The sequence below is a fragment of the Xyrauchen texanus genome, chromosome 44 (genome assembly GCF_025860055.1).
Source record: "Xyrauchen texanus isolate HMW12.3.18 chromosome 44, RBS_HiC_50CHRs, whole genome shotgun sequence".
NCBI lineage: Eukaryota > Metazoa > Chordata > Actinopteri > Cypriniformes > Catostomidae > Xyrauchen > Xyrauchen texanus.
Genome location: NC_068319.1, coordinates 9014144 through 9031987, shown reverse-complemented (window position 1 = coordinate 9031987; position 17844 = coordinate 9014144). Strand labels below are relative to the sequence as shown.

At 47.1% G+C, this 17844-nt stretch overlaps 1 protein-coding gene across 2 annotated transcripts in view; it reads right to left on the bottom strand.

The window, feature by feature from the left end:
* sez6a (seizure related 6 homolog a) overlaps positions 1-17844 on the bottom strand; it is a 70292-nt gene that overhangs the window by 29034 nt on the left and 23414 nt on the right. For both annotated transcript variants that reach the window (XM_052117163.1, XM_052117162.1), the window contains exons 2-3: positions 14047-14601; positions 12408-12535 (exon numbers count right to left, since the gene is read on the bottom strand). In XM_052117163.1, the coding sequence (XP_051973123.1) occupies positions 12408-12535; positions 14047-14601 (683 nt within the window). The remainder of the gene's footprint in view (positions 1-12407; positions 12536-14046; positions 14602-17844) is intronic.

The following is a 17844-nucleotide window of genomic DNA, read 5'->3' as shown; positions in this document are numbered from 1 at the left end:
ATGATTCATTCAAAAGAACAAATACTACTCAACAAGGTAAATAAAACTAAGAGTCAAGAGTGAAAAATGGCAGTACCATGGTACAGCGATGGTACTGAATGATAATCCCATAGACTTTAATATATGAATACTATGGTATTAACTTGTTCCTCCAAGGTACTTTGAAAGAACACCATGGTATAACTATAGTGCACATCCAAAAAACATTACAATAGTACTATGTCCATACAACTATGGCAGTACAAATGTTTTGTTACTTTTTTGGATAGTGCACTGCCTCTGAGGGGGGTTCATGGTGTGACCCTCAACTTTGAAGCTCTATATTTAAAAAGGACATTTTCTTCATGCTGCCCGCTGCCCTTTTGCATCAAGCCTTCATTTCCCTACACTGGGCTTAAACAGTTGCAAAGTCTCCATCAGATGTTTAGATGATGTTAACATTACTGGACCCCTGAACATGGTGGAGTCTAAAAGGGAGCATATAAGAAAGAGCATGAACCTCTGTCATGGTCAACAGGTCGACAAGCAATTAAAGTGAAACTGTGTTGAGAATTTTAATTAGAAAGTATTAAATCATCTCTTCCTTTTCATGGCCTTTCAGAGGGCCTGTGTGGACTCCAATATACAGGTTTGTAGAAAGTTAATAAGGGTTTTGCAGACAGAGAGCTGGACCCTGGAGAGATGGCAATGTTAATACATATTGCCTCTAATTACAGCTGAAATAAAACAAATGTACATATACTGATTTTCTCAGTACACAAAACTAAACTAAGACTGAATTAAAACGCAGATCCTGAATTAGATCCTGATGGGTTCTGGGAGAATGTGATTCATTAAGCTCCAAAAACTATTTACCAAAAAGCCGATAACAGCAGCTGCCCATGATCACCCACAACCTTGGTCTCAAATATAATGATTGATGTATGGATGACTACATGAGATAAATCCCAAAACACATCAAAAGAGGCTTTTCATATAGAGGTGACAACAGACTATAAATGTCAAGGTTTTTTCCACAAACAACTGTAAAGCATTGCAGTCAAGGTACTTGTAGAAAATTGAAGTGGCCTTTTGAACTCGTCTGTCATGTTGGAAATATAGAAAAAGAAGCAAATGTCAACATATCATAGAAAACAAGCATTTACAGCAAGGAAATAACCATATATTCAGGATTGGGTCCAATTGTGATAATGTAAGAAGAACCGACAACCCTCCTGTTACCAGCCCAGTTCTTTAACCACTTGGCTACAGCATCCATGTTTATGAGGGTCTATCCTTCTGTCTTGGACGAGTTCAGTGAGTGGTGGTGGCGTAGTGGCTAAAGCACAGGGCTGTTAATCAAAAGGTCGTTGGTTCGAACCCCATGGCCACCACCATTGTGCCCTTGAGCAAGGCACTTAACTCCAGGTTGTTCTGGGGGGATTGTCCCTGTAATAATTGCACTGTAAGTTGCTTTGGATAAAAGCGTCTGCCAAATGCAAATGTCTTCTGCTATAGCACTAGGAAAGCTGCAGATACAGGCTTGTATGTTTGTATGGAACTCAGAAAACGAAGCTGTCATATAGTCAAACAGCAATTTGAAAACCCTGCTCAGAGAAACAATTCCATATTCAAACAAACACGTGGCTAAAGAAGCCTTAGCTCCCCCCTCAAGAGTGAACACATCTCTAAATCGCTTGCTTTAAATTGGCCACTTGGAAAATTACAAATGAGAGGAAAGAAATAGTCATTTCAGGACAATTAAGAACAGCAGAAAAACATAGAGAATATTAAAACTTTGTACAGTAAGTCCAAAGACAGATCTTATGATCAATTCAGTGCATTACACTTCATTTTTAATGTTCACAATAATATCCTATCCTCTAACTAACATAAACCTTTCAAAAACAGAGTTTTCCCAATAAACCTCAACTTTAAAAGGTTAGTTTCTCATCATTCAGGGGTCGAGGGAAGACCGCCGCCCACGAGGGGAGGAGGGAATCGACTCCCCGACCACCTGGAGTGGTAGGGCCGCTGCCAGGGGTGGAGGAGTGTTCCCACGTGCCAGAAACGTGGAGGGGCGTTCCGTCCACTGGGGGTCGGAGGTTTGACACCGGTTAGTCCATGGAGTCCTTGTTGGCCTTTCACTCACCTGTTTTTTGTTGTTGTTATTTTTTCCCCTCTTGTATCCTCCCAGGTCAAAGACGGGGGGGTGGGGGGTGGGGGGGGGGGTGTATGTTATGCCGGGGGCTGCCCTGTATGTGTTTATGATTGTGTTTTTGTTTTAGTTTATCATTAAACTTTATTTATATTGTCAAGCCGGTTCTCGCCGCCTCCTTTCACTTATAACCCCGTTATACCAACATTCCCTCAAAAGACCACATATTTAGAGGAAACCATAACATTTAAAATGTTCAAAATGTCAAGTGAGCACCACAAGTATGATTTAGAACAGGACCCTACAGAACGAAAGCTACAGCAGGACTCCAGTGTAAGTTTGTATAATAGACACGAAAAGCCTCCCTCTTCCCGTCCAACAGAGAAAACAAAAACATTTAATCTTTTGTAGCATATTTAAGAGATAATTTTGTTTTCTTTGACATGGCAGCAGAGAATCAGTCATGTGGTACACTGATATGTGAACAAAATCATCCAGTTTGAACTACATATGGAAACATTTCTAAAACTTCATAGACTGGAGGCCTTGATTAATGTCTCAGAGGGAGGAGGCAGCATCTGTCTGCCTGTCTCTAAAATCTTTACGTGCAATTCTCGGTCTCCTCAAAATCAGTTTTTAAATGCGCTTCACTCTCAACTGATCAATTCAAAATTAGAGGTGTGAGAAATTGCAGTGCAGTCAATATAATCGGATCGAGTTGGACTGCTGACAGGAACGATAACAAGTTCCACCTAATTGCATAAAATACACAGTGTACTGTCTGCTTTGTAGTGCTTCATTTGCCCATTGTTCTTTCTCGGCTTGAGTAATGAAGTCAGACATTTTGGAAAGCCAGAAAAACAATTTTAGTTTGCCTTATATGCAGTCAAATATTTATCTAAAAACTTTGCTTCTACTACAGGCACTTTTATGTCCCAGGGGTTGGTGTAGTTGGCCAAAAAAAATTTATCAAATAATTTACTCACCCTCATGCCATCCCAGATGTGAATTAATTTTTTCTGCAGAACACAAATGAAGATTTTTGAAAAATATCTCAGCTCTGTAGTTTCATACAATGCAAGTGAATTGTGATCAGACATTTGAAGCTCCAAAAAGCATGTTAAGGCAGCATAAAAGTAATCAATATGACTCCAGTGGTCAAATCCATAACTTCAGAAGCTATATGATAGGTGTGGGTGTAAAGAGATCAATATTTTAATCCTTTTTAAATATAAACTCTCCTACCTGCTCAGCAGGTGACGATATGAGCTTAAAATGTGAATCGCCAAAAATAAAAGAAGAAGAATTTGAAAGTGAAAGTGGAGATTGATAGTAAAAAAACTTAAATATTGATCTGATTAGTAAAAAAGGACTTAAATATTGTTCTGATTGACATGGATTTAACGACAGGTGTGACGAGGAATGAGGATCTAAAGGCAGCTTTTAATGAAACAAAAGAAAAACAAGGTAACTCAGAATAAAAGGAAACAAAACACAGGGAACCAGGCACAGAACATGACAACACAAGTGAAGACTGACAAAGAAACCAGGGAAAACAAGGGCTTAAATACACAAGGGCAAACAAGGGAACGAGTAACACCTGGGGAAAAACAATTATAAAAGGAAACTACAAAGGACTACAAAATAACTGGAAACAGGAAAGGGGAACTAAAAAAGAATTTCAAAACAAAAGTGTAACCCCCTCCCCAATTGTCCATAGGGTGTGGGGGAAAGGGGAAACAGGCAGTTCAAGGGGACACAAGGGGCAAAGGGACTGGGGAATGACCTCCATGGTCGTGGGCACTGGCAGCGACTGGGGAACGACCTCCGTGGTCATGGGCACTGGCAGCGACTGGGGAACGACCTCCGTGGTCGTGGGCACTGCCAGCGACTGGGGGACGACCTCCGTGGTCTTGGGCCCTGGCAGTGACCGGGGAACGACCTCCGTGGTTGTGGGCACTGGCAGTGACTGGGAAAGACCTCCATGGTCGTGGGAACTGGCAGCGACTGGGGAACGACCTCTGTGGTCGTGGGCACTGGCAGCGACTGGGGAACGACCTCCGTGGTTGTGGGCACTGGCAACGACTGGGGAACGTCCTCCGTGGTCGTGGGCACTGGCAGCGACTTGGGAACAACCTCCGTGGTCGTGGGCACTGGCAGCGACTGGGAAACGTCCTCCGTGGTCGTGGGCACTGGCAGCGACTGGGGAATGTCCTCCGTGGTCGTGGGCACTGGCAGCGACTTGGGAACAACCTCCGTGGTCGTGGGCACTGGCAGAGACTGGGGAATGTCCTCTGTGGTCGTGGGCAATGGCAGCGACTGTGGAACGTCCTCCGTGGTCGTGGGCACTGGCAGCGACTTGGGAACAACCTCCGTGGTCGTGGGCACTGGCAGCGACTGGCGAACGACCTACGTGGTCGTGGGCACTGGCAGCGACTGGGGAACGTCCTCCGTGGTCGTGGGCACTGGAAGCGACTGGGGAACGACATCCGTGGTCTTTGGCTCTGGCAGAGACTGGGGGATGACATCCGTGGTCGTGGGTACTGGCAGAGACTGGGGGATGACCTCCATGGTCATGGGCACTGGCAGCGACTGGGGGATGACCTCCTTGGTTGTGGGCACTGGCAGCGACTGGGGAACAACCTCATTGGTCGTGGACACTGGCAGCAACTGGGGAATGACCTCCTTGGTTGTGGGCACTGGCAGCGACTGGGGGACGACCTCCATGGTCATTAGCACTGGCAGCGACTGGGGAGAAGGTGTCCTTTTCCTTCTCCTTTTCCGGAGAGCTGAGAGTGTAGTCACAGGACCGGACAAGGCCACAGGCGCTGGCTCGTTGGCCGTGGCAGGCGTGGGTGCTGGTTCGTTGGCCGTGACAGGCTTGGAACAAGGAGCCGTGCAAGGCTTGGAGCAAGGAGCCGTGCAAGTGTCCAGTGAGGATCAGCCGGAGGCATCACTTCCTTCAGAGCACTATTCAGACTGGTCCAGAAGAAAACCACAAGAGAGCGGTCTGGATTGTGCACTAAATTCGCTAGCTCTAAAAACTCACGGTTGTGATCCTCAACTGGATGTTCCCCTTGCATCAGAAGCAGAATTCTGCTGCCGCTAGTTCCATTTTTGGTCAGCCTTTCAGGCAGACCTAAAGGATCTAAACGCAGCTTTTAATGAAACAAAAGATAAACTAGGTAACTCAGAATTAAAGGAAACAAAAAACAGGGAACCAGGCAAAGAACAAGACAACACATGTGAAGACTGACAAAGAAACCAGGGGAAACAAGGGCTTAGATACACTAGGTCAAACAAGGGAACGAGGAACTCCTGGGGAAAACCATCAGAGGAAAACCAATCATGAAAGGAAACTACAAAGGACTACAAAACTATTAGGAAACAGGAAGGGGAACTAAACAAGAAATTCAAAACCAAAATCCAAGCACAAAAAACAGGGAATACGTGACAACTGTAGTCATATGAATAACTTTTATGTTGCGTTTATACGATTTTTGGAGCTTCAAAATGTTGGTACCCATTCACTTGCATTGTGAGGACCTACAGTGCTGAAATATTCTTCTAAAAATCTTCGTTTGTGTTCAGCAGAAAAAAGAAAGTCATAGACATCAGGAATGGCATTAGGGTGAGTAAATGATGAAAGAATTTTCATTCCCCTTCTGTCGCTCTCTCCACGTTGTGTCAGAGAAGCGACACTAGGGGTCTCTCTTGAGCGCCGATATTCACCTCTGAACTATGAAAAAAGGCCAATAAGAGTTGGCAACCAGTATTTGCATGTCCCGCCCCCGGACATACGGGTATTTAAGCGGCGCAAATACGGGAGTTCATTCAGAAAATTTCTTCGGAGCCGATGGTCGTGTCTGCAACTTCTGCATATTACACACAGAGTTCCTGTCATCCCTCTGCTGCATAACTGTTGGATTCCACGGCGCACAACAGCGGCTTTCTCCTGTTTGCACGGCTGTGCATTCCTGCCCCTGGGCGCATCGACAGTGCAGATTTAAAAACTCTCACGAGTTTTTTCCCTAAAAGAGTGATTTTATTTAAAAGAGTAATTTCCTCTAAAAGAGCAAAACACAGCGGCGTTGAACGTCCTTTTAAGGACGCGTCTTTATAAAGATGCCCTTCCGCCCCTGTGTTGTTTCTGGATGCGGTAGAGTGCTCTCCGCTTCCGACGGCCACAGGCGCTGTCTCGTGTGTCTGGGTAGCGATCACACCGAGGCTGCGTTTGTGGATGGTTCATGTTCTCACTGCGAGAACATGACCATGACAACGTTGCGGTCGCGGCTTGCTTACAACCGTGAGCAAGCCACTCCAGCCGCCCCCCGTATTGCTCCTTCTTCCCACGGGATTGAGGATGATGCGGCTGGCGATGGAGGCGATTTGGGGATGGCTGCAGGTGCAGCTCCGCCGGGTACGCCCCCTCGGACCACCCGCGCCCCAGCACGCTCGTTGATTCCCGTCCGTGCCCGAGGCGGCGGCGACTCGCCTCACAGCCAGTCAGCCGACCCTCTTGCGATGGAAGCCGATGAGCTCGCCGCGACATCGGAGGGCGCGGCATCTGATGCAGAGGACTCCCCTGGGCTGCCGCCTTCGGGCTTGCACGCCCAGGCTGAGGCTGATGCACAGATGTCCGACATGCTTTCCCGGGCAGCCAACAGCGTGGGCTTGGATTGGAACCCTCCATCCTCCCCACAGCCATCACGGCTGGATGACTGGTTCCTGGGGTCTGCGCGCCGCTCACAGCCTCGCCCCCCCGGTTCCGTTTTTCCCGGAAGTGCATGACGAGCTGACGTCTTCGTGGAGAGCACCCCTCTCCACTCGTCACACCGCCACATGCTTGTCCGCCCTCGCCACCCTCGACGGCGGAGCGTGCCACGGGTACGCGGCGATTCCCCAGGTAGATAGGGCGGTTGCGATCCATCTATGCCCCGGTACCCCTGCCACCTGGCGAGGTCACCCCATACTCCCTTCCCGGACCTGTAGAGCAACCTCCTCGCTGACAGCGAAGGCCTACAGCGCCACCATGGCTCTCCTGCAGGTCCACCAAGCCAAGGCACATCGCAACATGCACGGGGGTGGCCCTGATCCCGACACGCTGCAGGAACTGCGCTCAGCGACCGACCTCGCCCTGAGAGCGACGAAGGTCACAGCGCAAGCGCTCGGGCAGGCGATGGCCACGCTAGTGGTCCAGGAACGTCAACTGTGGCTGAACATGGTCGAGATGCATGAAGCTGACAAGACTCGCTTCCTCAACGCCCCTGTCTCCCAGTTCGGCCTCTTCGGCGACACCGTCGAGGACTTTGCCCAGCAGTTCTCCATGGTAAAGAAGCAGACGGAGGCCATCTCTCACATCATGCCTCGCCGCAAGCCTGCCGCCATGGCCCATGCCCCGTCTGCTTGCTGAGGGCGTTCTCCCGCGGCCAATAGACAAGCTCCTGCTCCGCCTCAACCCGGGCCCAGCTCTCAGCCCCAGCGTCGAGCAAACCGCGGGAAGCACACTCCCCTGTCTCACGGACCCCCTCGAGGACCCGGAAGGCTCCCAGGCGCTCCTGAGACAACGCACCCAGAGTCCAAGAAGTTAGCTCCGGAGGTGGTAAGACCGCTCCGTCCCCCGGTGGAGGGCCGGGAGGAGAATCCTTTGTTTTTTCATTTGCCGCACCCCTTAACGGGGGCTGCATACCCAAATTCTCAATAAAAGAGCTATTTCCTTTGTCTCTGGGGCATATGGCCCGCAAATGCCGTTCTCACGGCACTCTGTTTTCAGGCCTCAACAGTCCCGGCTCCATGGACGCGGTGTCCCCGCCTTCAGCCCCACGACTGTTCCCCGGCCGGCCGGTTCAGACGAGTCCAGAGGACGCCAGCATCAGACCTCCTCCTCAGTCATGAACCCGCCCCCTGCCGGGTGCGCTGAGCAAGGTAAGTGCTTTGAGTTTATTCTCAGCACCAGAGCCTCGGGACGCCACGTTGCCTCCCGACGCCACGTTACCTGTTCCGCACCACTGCGAAGCCCCGCCGGGTACGTCCAAAAAACCCGTCCCTTTGGTGCCCCTAGCACGGAGTTTAGAGGCGTGGCTTTCACTGCCCAACCCGTCACGCTGGCTGCACCGGACCATTCGACTCGGTTACGCAATTCAGTTTGCCAGGTCTCCGCCGCCCTTCGTGGGCGTACATTTTTCCGCAGTACACGGCCAACATGCCCATTCCCTGCACGAAGAAATCGCCTCCATTCTATTAAAGGACGCGATAGAGCCTGTCCCTCCAACCGAAACAAAGAAGGGTTTCTACAGCCCTTACTTTGTTGTACCCAAGAAAGGTGCCGGCTTACAAACGATCTTGGACCTGCGAGTTTTCAATCGGACCTTGTCCAAACTCCCGTTCAAAATGCTCACCCAGAAACAAATTCTATCTGGCGTCCGGCATCTAGATTGGTTCGCAGCGGTAGACCTGAAGGACGCGTACTTCCACGTCTCAATTTGCCCTCGACATCGACCCTTCCTACGGTTCGCGTTCGACGGTCAGGCGTATCAGTACAAAGTCCTCCCCTTCGGCCTGTCTCTGTCCCCTCGCGTCTTCACGAAAGTTGCAGAGGCAGCTCTTGCCCCGCTCCGAGTAGCCGGCATACGCATACTCAATTACCTCGATGACTGGCTCATACTGGCTCACTCTCGAGAGTTACTATGCGCACACAGAGACCAGGTGCTCAGGCACCTCAGCCGTTTGGGGCTTCAGGTCAACTGGGAAAAGAGCAAGCTCTCCCCGGTCCAGAGCATCTCTTTTCTCGGTCTGGAGTTAGACTCAGTCTCAATGACAGCATGTCTCTCCAACGAGTGTGCTCAGTCAGTGCTGAAATGCCTCGCTTCCTTCAAGCCAGGCGCCGTGGTCCCGCTAAAACATTTCCAACAGCTCCTGGGGCATATGGCATCCTCCGCGGCGGCCGCGCCGCCGCTGGGGTTGATGCATATGAGATCACTTCAGCACTGGCTCCGGGACTCGAGTCCCGAGACGAGCATGGCGCCGCGGCACGCACAACGTAAAAGTTACCTCTGCCTGCCACCAGACCTTCAAACCCTGGACAGACCTTTGCTTTCTAAGGGCTGGAGTACCCTTGCAGCAGGAGTAACGACGCGTTCTGGTCACGACCGACGCCTCCAAATTGGGTTGGGGCGCCGTGTGCAACGGGTGCGCAGCCGCAGGCCGGTGGAACCGAGGCCCGCAGCGCTGGCACATCAACTGCCTAGAGCTGCTGGCTGTTTTTCTGGCCCTGCAGATGTTTCTTCCGTTAATTCGGCACAAACACGTCTTAGTCAGGACAGACAGCACCACGGTCGTAGCCTACATAAACCGCCAAGGTGAAGTACGCTCCCTCCACATGTCACAGCTCGCCCGTCGTCTCCTCCTATGGAGTCAGCAGCGACTGGAGTCACTGCGTGCCACTCACATCCCCGGCAACCTCAATGTGATGGCGGACGCGCTGTCGAGACAAAGCTTGCCCGGCGGAGAGTGGAGACTCCACCCCCAGTCGGTCCAGCTGATTTGGGACCGGTTCGGCAAGGCCCAGGTAGACCTGTTTGCCTCCCAAGAAACCTCCCACTGCCTGCTCTGGTATGCCCGGACAGAGGCTCCCCTCGGGGCAGATGCGCTGGCACACAGCTGGCCCACGGGGCTGCGCAAGTACGCATTTCCCCCAGTGAGCCTTCTTGCACAGGTGCTATGCAAGGTCAGGGAGGACGAGGAGCAAGTCACTCTGGTAGCCCCCTACTGGCCTACCCGGACTTGGTTTTCGGACCTCACACTCCTCACGACAGCCCCTCCCTGGCGAATTCCCCTGAGGAAGGACCTTCTTTCTCAGGGACGGGGCACGCTCTGGCACCCGCACCCAGACCTCTGGAACCTCCACGTCTGGCCCCTGGACGGGATGCGGAAGATCTAGCCAGTCTACCATCTGCCGTCATAGATATAATCAATCAAGCCAGAGCCCCTCTACCAGGCATCTTTACGCCCTAAAGTGGCGTCTGTTCGCGGACTGGTGTTCTTCCCGAGCCGAAGACCCGCAGAAGTGCGCAGTTAGGTCAGTGCTCATGTTTCTTCAGGAGAGGCTGGAGAGGAGGCTGTCCCCCTCCACCCTCAAGGTGTATGTCGCCGCTATTACGGCCCACCACAACACGGTAGACGGAAAGTCTCTTGGTAAGCACGACTTAATCGTCAGGTTCCTAAAAGGTGCCCGGAGGATAGCTCCCTCCTGGCCTAACCTGTTCCCCTCCTGGGATCTCTCGGTCGTCCTTACGGGACTCCAGAGACCCCCTTTCGAGCCGCTTGACTCAGTTGGACTCAGGGCCCTCTCTCTCAAGACCGCCCTGCTGATCGCACTCACTTCCATCAAGACGGTCGGGAACCTGCATGCGTTCTCTGTTAGCAACGCTTGCCTGGAGTTCGGTCCGGCAGACACGTTCGTGATCCAAGGCCGCAACCGGGCTATGTGCCCAAGGTTCCTACCACACCCTTCAGGGATCAGGTAGTGAACCTGCAAGCGCTGCTCCGGGAGGAGGCAGATCCAGCCCTTTCACTGCTGTGTCCAGTACGTGCCTTACGTATCTACCTGGACCGCACACAGAGCACTAGATGCTCTGAGCAGCTCTTCGTCTGCTTTGGGGGACAGCAGAAAGGGAATGCTGTCTCCAAGCAGAGACTCGCCCACTGGGTTGTCGACGCCATTTCCCTGGCTTATCACATCCAGGCCGTGCCCCCCCCTTTGTGGGTCCGAGCCCACTCCACCAGGAGTGTTGCGTCCTCATGGGCACTGGCTAGGGGCACTGCCCTAGCAGACATTTGTAGAGCAGCGGGCTGGGCAACACCGAACACTTTCGCGAGATTCTACAATCTCCAAGTTGAGTCAGTATTGTCCCGTGTTCTCTCAGGTACCAAGCCCGTAGAACTCGGTGGCATGCCCACGATCTGACCGGGTGAATCGCTTGCATCTAGCGCCCTTCCCCCTAACCAGGGGAAACAGTGCACCTTCATTCCCAGGAGATCTCAGGTTTGGGACACTGGTTGATTCCTCCCTAGCCCTCGTGGGTGGCAGTTCAGCGGAGGAACTCGCTGACCCAAGCCACTGCGGGTACCGCAAGCTACCCTGCACTGGTATAGGTGCTCCACAGGTAAGGCCTCCTTCGGACTCCCCCTGTGTGTAACACCACGGTTCTGTCCCCTCTGGCGAGTGGACTCCCGTACTTCCCTTAGGCAGTCACGGCTGCCTCGGTTGCCGTGCTGTATGTTCCCCCCTCTATAGGCTGGATCCACCACCGCACCGACTTTTCCACATAGGCCCTAAGTCAGGCCTCTGATGGTTTTGCCACTTAAACTTGCCTCCCCTCTCGGGTAGGCGTGGCCTCCACAGGGTTTTCTCCGCCCTGAATAAGGGCTAAGACCCCCTTCCCTCAATGCGTGTAAGGGCCCCGGCCTAAGTTGCTCTATGCGAGAAACATAGAGAGAAAAGAGGTCCGGCCAAGCTTGGCCCGTTCCCAGGTTGGCGGCCAGCACCTTGTTCCCCCCTCCAGGGTAACGATAAGGAATCCTGATGGCTTGAATGGGGCATTGGGGAAGGGTACGTGCAGCCTGATACAGTTGGTCGTCCTGCACGTAAGAATACCTGCTCGCTCCTGTATCAGCAGTTCACGTACAAGGCTCAGCGCGTGGCGCTTTTATAAGTGGACCCCTAGTGTCGCTTCTCTGACACAACGTGGAGAGAGCGACAGAAGGGCAACGTCTAGGTTACGTATGTAACCTCCGTTCCCTGATGGAGGGAACGAGACGTTGTGTCTCCCCTGCCACGTCGCTGAGCCGAGCCACTATTGTGGCCGGACCATTTCCGGCTCCTCAGAAAAATCCTGAATGAACTCCCGTATTTGCGCCGCTTAAATACCCGTATGTCCGTGGGCGGGACATGCAAATACTGGTTGCCAACTCTCATTGGCCTTTTTTCATAGTTCAGAGGTGAATATCGGCGCTCAAGAGAGACCCCTAGTGTCGCTTCTCTGACACAACGTCTCGTTCCCTCCATCAGGGAACGGAGGTTACATACGTAACCTAGACGTTTTCAGGTGAACTATCCCTTTAAGGTCATACTAAAACTGTTTTTACAATGCTAAAACTTACAATGGTAAGTGTGAATGACACCATTGCCCTTGAGAGACAAATATGTGTGAGCGAGAGATGGTTCTCTTAATCTGCATATAATAAAAGCATTAGATGAAAAAGTACTGACCTGAATCTCAACTCCATAACCCAGATATACAGTAACCAGACAGGTGCAATGTACATGGGAATCAAATGAGACATCAGGGGGCATCTCTATATAACCCTCGGCTTCTGTGAAGTTCATATTGCACTGAGCTGGAAAAAGGACAGGTAGAGAGAGAGATTGAAAATGGCATCATTCTGAACAGTCACCCCTTTCACAGCTGTCTTATGTATGATTGGCTGTCCACTAACCCTCTATTAGTTCAGTCGCCAGCGCATTTTCACAGAGTTCAACAGATTGCATTAGAGTAGAGACACATCAGGCAAAACAATCAGCCAAACATCTTAAAGTCACTTGCCTGATTTAATTACCCATTTCTCCTTAAGATATCTGTCTGTTTATCCATCCATCAATATATCCATTGACAGGGCAACAATATGGCTGGCCCAAAGGGCTGGGAGATGTGTTTGAGAGTTTTAATTCACTTGATGGAACTTACATACAGGCAAGTGCTTACATTCTTACTTTCAAACAATCTTACCAATGTAATGTTATCTTGCTGGCTGACATAGATGAGGTTTTGACAAAATTGTGACAGTGACAATCTTGGAAGCATCAGTTAGAAAACAAACAAACAATTGTTTTGCCATCATTTTGCAGTAACTGTGTTTATAAGTTTATAGTTGATGTACAATAAAATTCTGATTTTAAAAATGTATTATATACAGTACAGTGCAAACGTTTTAGGCACTTGTGATAAAAGGTTGCTGTAAAGGGTTTGGAAGGAGGACACGGAAGGCGAGTTGCTCCTCTCAGGTAAGGATTTTTAATCGACCCAATGCAGTGCTCACGGCTTCACAACAGTGACTCTTCGGCTTCACAATAATAGTTTACAGTCTCACAATAACACTCTTATATATATATATATATACAGCTTCACAATCATTCAGGCCCCAGATTCCCTCTCCTGACTGCTGGTGGTGTGGGTCGTTTTATCTGCTCTCCCCGTGCTCACTGGAATTAGAGACAGGTGTTAGACATAATTTAGCTCAGGTGTAACTACCCTTACCGCTTCTCTCTCTCTGGACGGGTACTTGACCATGCCCCTGCTGCCACAGTTGCATAGTGAGGATGTCTTCAAAAATTATGTTATAAATAGTTTTCATTACATCCATGACATCAATTAATGTCATACTAAGCCCAGTAAACATATAAAAAGCTAAACCAATATTTGGTGTGACCACTTTTGCCTTCAAAACTGCACGAATTCTCCTAGACACAGTTTTCTTGGTTGCTTGCAGATAGGATGTTAGAAGATTTTTGGAGAATTTGCCACAGTTCTATTTAGGCTGTCTGAACTTCTGTGTAATTTAATCCCAGACTGTCTCTATGTTCACTGGGGGGCTCTGTGGAGGCCATCCCATCTGTTGCAGGGTTCCCTATCCTTCTATTCTATTCTATTTGGAAAAGGAATGTTTGGGAATTTAAATTTAGGAGTTTAAATTTCCTATTGACACACTAAAGCTGAAGATATAAATAACCATCTTAAGACAAATATTTTTGTGAAACATCTTATGTGCCTAAAACTTTTGCAAAGTACTGTATCTATATGTTTTTTTTTTAAGAAAACAAAGTATAATGTCTGTCTGTGTGCCAAATGTACCTGCTGATGTTTCAGAAGAGTATCCTGGTGTGGTTTTTCCATCCGGCCTCTGTGGTTCCATTTTAGGAGAAGTTGACAAAGATGGTGGTGGCGAAGTATTTTCCTTGCTGACCACTCTCTGATCCGAAAGGCTGTCTATTACAGTGGTGAGAATTGTCTTTTGAGCAGTGAAAGTTGGAATGGTAGGGTTTGTTAGTGGATGAGAGGTGACCAGCATCTTCTCTGATGTTCTAATGTGCATCTTGCTGGGTCTTCTTTGCTCCACAGATGTGGGCATGACTGTCATAACTGGAGTGGTCACCGTGGTAGCAGTCATGGTCACCGTGGTGGCGAGATCTTCTTCATGAGGCACCAATTGTGAAAGTTCAGTGTTTGATGAAGAGGTAGAGAAGGTTGGCACAGTGGAGTGGAGTTTGAGCAGTCTCAGGTTGGGGATGTTTGGCACTGCGTCTGTAGTGAGCTGTTGGATGTCAGCTGGTGGCTCGTGTTTGCTGTTGAAAGGGACGAACTCTCTCTCTGATTCTGACTCTCCTCCTCTTTGTGCAGTTCCATCATCTGCAATGTCCAAACATATTAGAGAAGTATCACTAGATAAATCTGGCCTTGATCCTGTAGCTAAACTACTAGAGCTTGGAGCTAGCAATGAGCACATATATATATATATATATATATATATATATATATATATATATATATATATATATATATATATATGTATATGTTATATAACCACATACGTATATAATATTTGGGTTGTCAATTTCTATAATTTCAGAATTATATAATCATCCCCCAGATGCATAGAGGATTGACAGAGAAAAAAGAAAGAAAGCACTTTAGGCAATTCTTCCTAAAGTAATCATTAAAAGTTGAAGTGCCACATGAGATGCCATATTGCTCTGATCTTCAGAGCTGAAAAACAGAAGAATTTTTCAAGGAAAAAATAAATAAAAATCAAGTGGCAATAAAATAAAGTCTTTCATCTACACGAGATTAACACTTCACACTGTTCTGGGAAACTCTCAGAAGAGTTCAGAGAGACACATGGGAAAGCCATCACTTCAAACCTGAAAGTCTCAACAAATATTCAAGATCAGAAACAAACTCTGCAATCAGATGGAGAGAGACATATCTCATTTGCAACTTGTGCGAGGGAGTTTAAAGTGAGTCATTCTCACAAAACAGGTTCTTAAAATCCATGTCTAATAAAAATATAACAAGTCATTCCATTTTCGATCGAAACCACAGTCATTATCAGAATGCCAGGGACTGTTCTCTTTTTCTCAGTTTTTGTGAAGGCATTAAATGACAGATTTGAGGCAATTAAGACTTTAGTCCAAATTGAGAAGATCTCTTTACGTTCCCTATTGAGATACAGTATTAGTAGATATTTTTGCTCAGGATCCATTGTTTTTCTGTTACATTATCCATCAAATAATGTGCTTGTGTGACTCAGGTTTGTTGAAAACATCTGGAGCAGTGTTTTATCTTGCAGGAAATGCTTTTATTAATACACTGAACTGCTGTCAAATCATCTGTGTCTTTATAATGAAATTCCTACAGGATTACAGCAGCTCTCCACTGGATTTCAACACCGTCTAACTTAAAGAAAATAGACTTCAGGGCTGTGTGATTTTGCTTAATGAGTCTTAAAGGAATAGTCCATCCAAAAATGTAGTCCAAACCTTCATGATTTTCTTGCTGAACGCATTCAAACTTGGCAGCCCATGGTGACCCGTCACAATACACCAGATTTGAATATGCACTAGCTCGAATGAGGTTCGAGAGCTATATAGCACAGAGGAAGATGTGATCAAACATAAAATGAGTAATGTTCACACAAAGCCATTATAATGTCTTCAGAAGCATTGTTGGGTGTAATCTAATTACAAAGTAACTAGTTTCTTTAATCTAATTACTTTTAGTAAAAAAAAGTAGTGTAATGTTTTAGATTTTAATTTCTTGTAATTAGTGTTAATTTCATTGATGAAAACGATGACAAAAAATGTTTCTTGACAATTTTTTTCCATGACTAACACGAGACGTTGACGAGATGACACAACGTCATTAAACACTAACTATGACTATATCAACATGCAAAATTGTTGACGAAAAAAGACAAGACTAAAATGTAGTTTAAAAAATAAAATCTTTTTTTCATAGAAAAAAAGAGACAAAATATTATAGTCTGTTTCTTTCTATATTACAATCAAAATATCCTGTTTATTGGATGGCATGAGCAGCAGTTTCTTTTCCTATGCTGCGCGCAACATATCAGGACTAAACAAGCACAGTGAGGAGTAAATGATGACAGCAACAGTTAAAATTGTGAGAAAGAGAAGATGATATGAAGGCTAACCACAAAGAAATTGAGGTGGGTTTACGTCTTTGTGGTAATAGGATATAACGACTAAATATGACAAAAACTAACAAGGACATTTGACAAAGGACTAAGACTGAGACTTAATTAAAAAATAGCTGACAAAATGAACACTACTTGTAATCAGATTAGAGTTTCATACTTTCAGTTAATTTAATTACTTCTAAGTACATTATAGGGTTATGCACATTCCTAATGTATTAATTAAGTAGAATACATGAATTATGGCCCTGTAACGAGTCAAGGTGCCGAGTGTATGACTTATATGTAACAATGAACAATGAGGAAATATAGACATGTATATATGAATATGTTGAGCGATTTAGAAAGTAACTTAAAAGTAAAGTAATTTGTTATGTGATTACTTTTAGAGAAAGTCATTAGTAAAGTAATCTGTTTACACTTTTAAAAAAATAATTAGCAATTTGTAGTGGATTACTACTTTTGAGTAACTTACCAAGATCTATTCAGAAGTCACATGGACTTCTATGTCCTTTTTGATGCTTGACAGCCATTGGTCACTGTCTACTTTCATTTTATAGACAGGAGAACCTTTTACATTCTTTAAAATATCTCCTTTTTTGGAAGAAAGACAATCATTTTGGTTTAAAACAACACAAGGTCCAGTAAATGACTCCTTTAAAGTGCCTTATAGAAAGATCTAGGGGTTGAGCCTATGGACAATTAGCTGATGAACAATATGTAATTCATTACTGAAACAGCAATTGAATAAATGAGCATACAGTGCATTCAGAATGTATTGAGACGCCTTCCTTTTTTTCAAGCTTTGTTCTGTTCAGCCTTATGCTAAAATGCTTTAAATGATTTATTTTTTCACATTAAACTACACTCCATATTGACATAGCAAAAAACTGATTTCTGATAACTTTGCAAATTTATTAAAAAGAAAAAACTGAAATATCACATTGACATAAGTATTCAGACCCTTTGCTTTGACACTTGAAACTTAGCTCAGGTGCATCCCATTTCTCTGGATCATATTTGAAATGTTTCTACACATTGATGGAGTGGAGTGGCGTAGTGGACTAAAGCACATAACTATTAATCAGAAGGTCACTGGTTTGATCCCCACAGCCACCACCATTGTGTCCTTGAGCAAGGCACTTAAATCCAGGTTGCTCCGGGGGGATTGTCCCTGTAATAAGTGCACTGTAAGTCGCTTTGGATAAAAGCGTCTGCCAAATGCATAAATGTAAATGTAAATGTTGATTGGAGTCCACCTGCAGCAAATTCAATTGATTGGACATAATTTGGAAAGTCACACACCTGTCTATATACTGTAAGGTCTCACAGCTGAAAATGCATATCAGAGCAAAAAACAAGCCATGAGGTCAAAGTAACTGCCTGCATAGCTCCAAGACAGGATTGTGTCAAGGCACAGATCTGAGGAAGGCTAC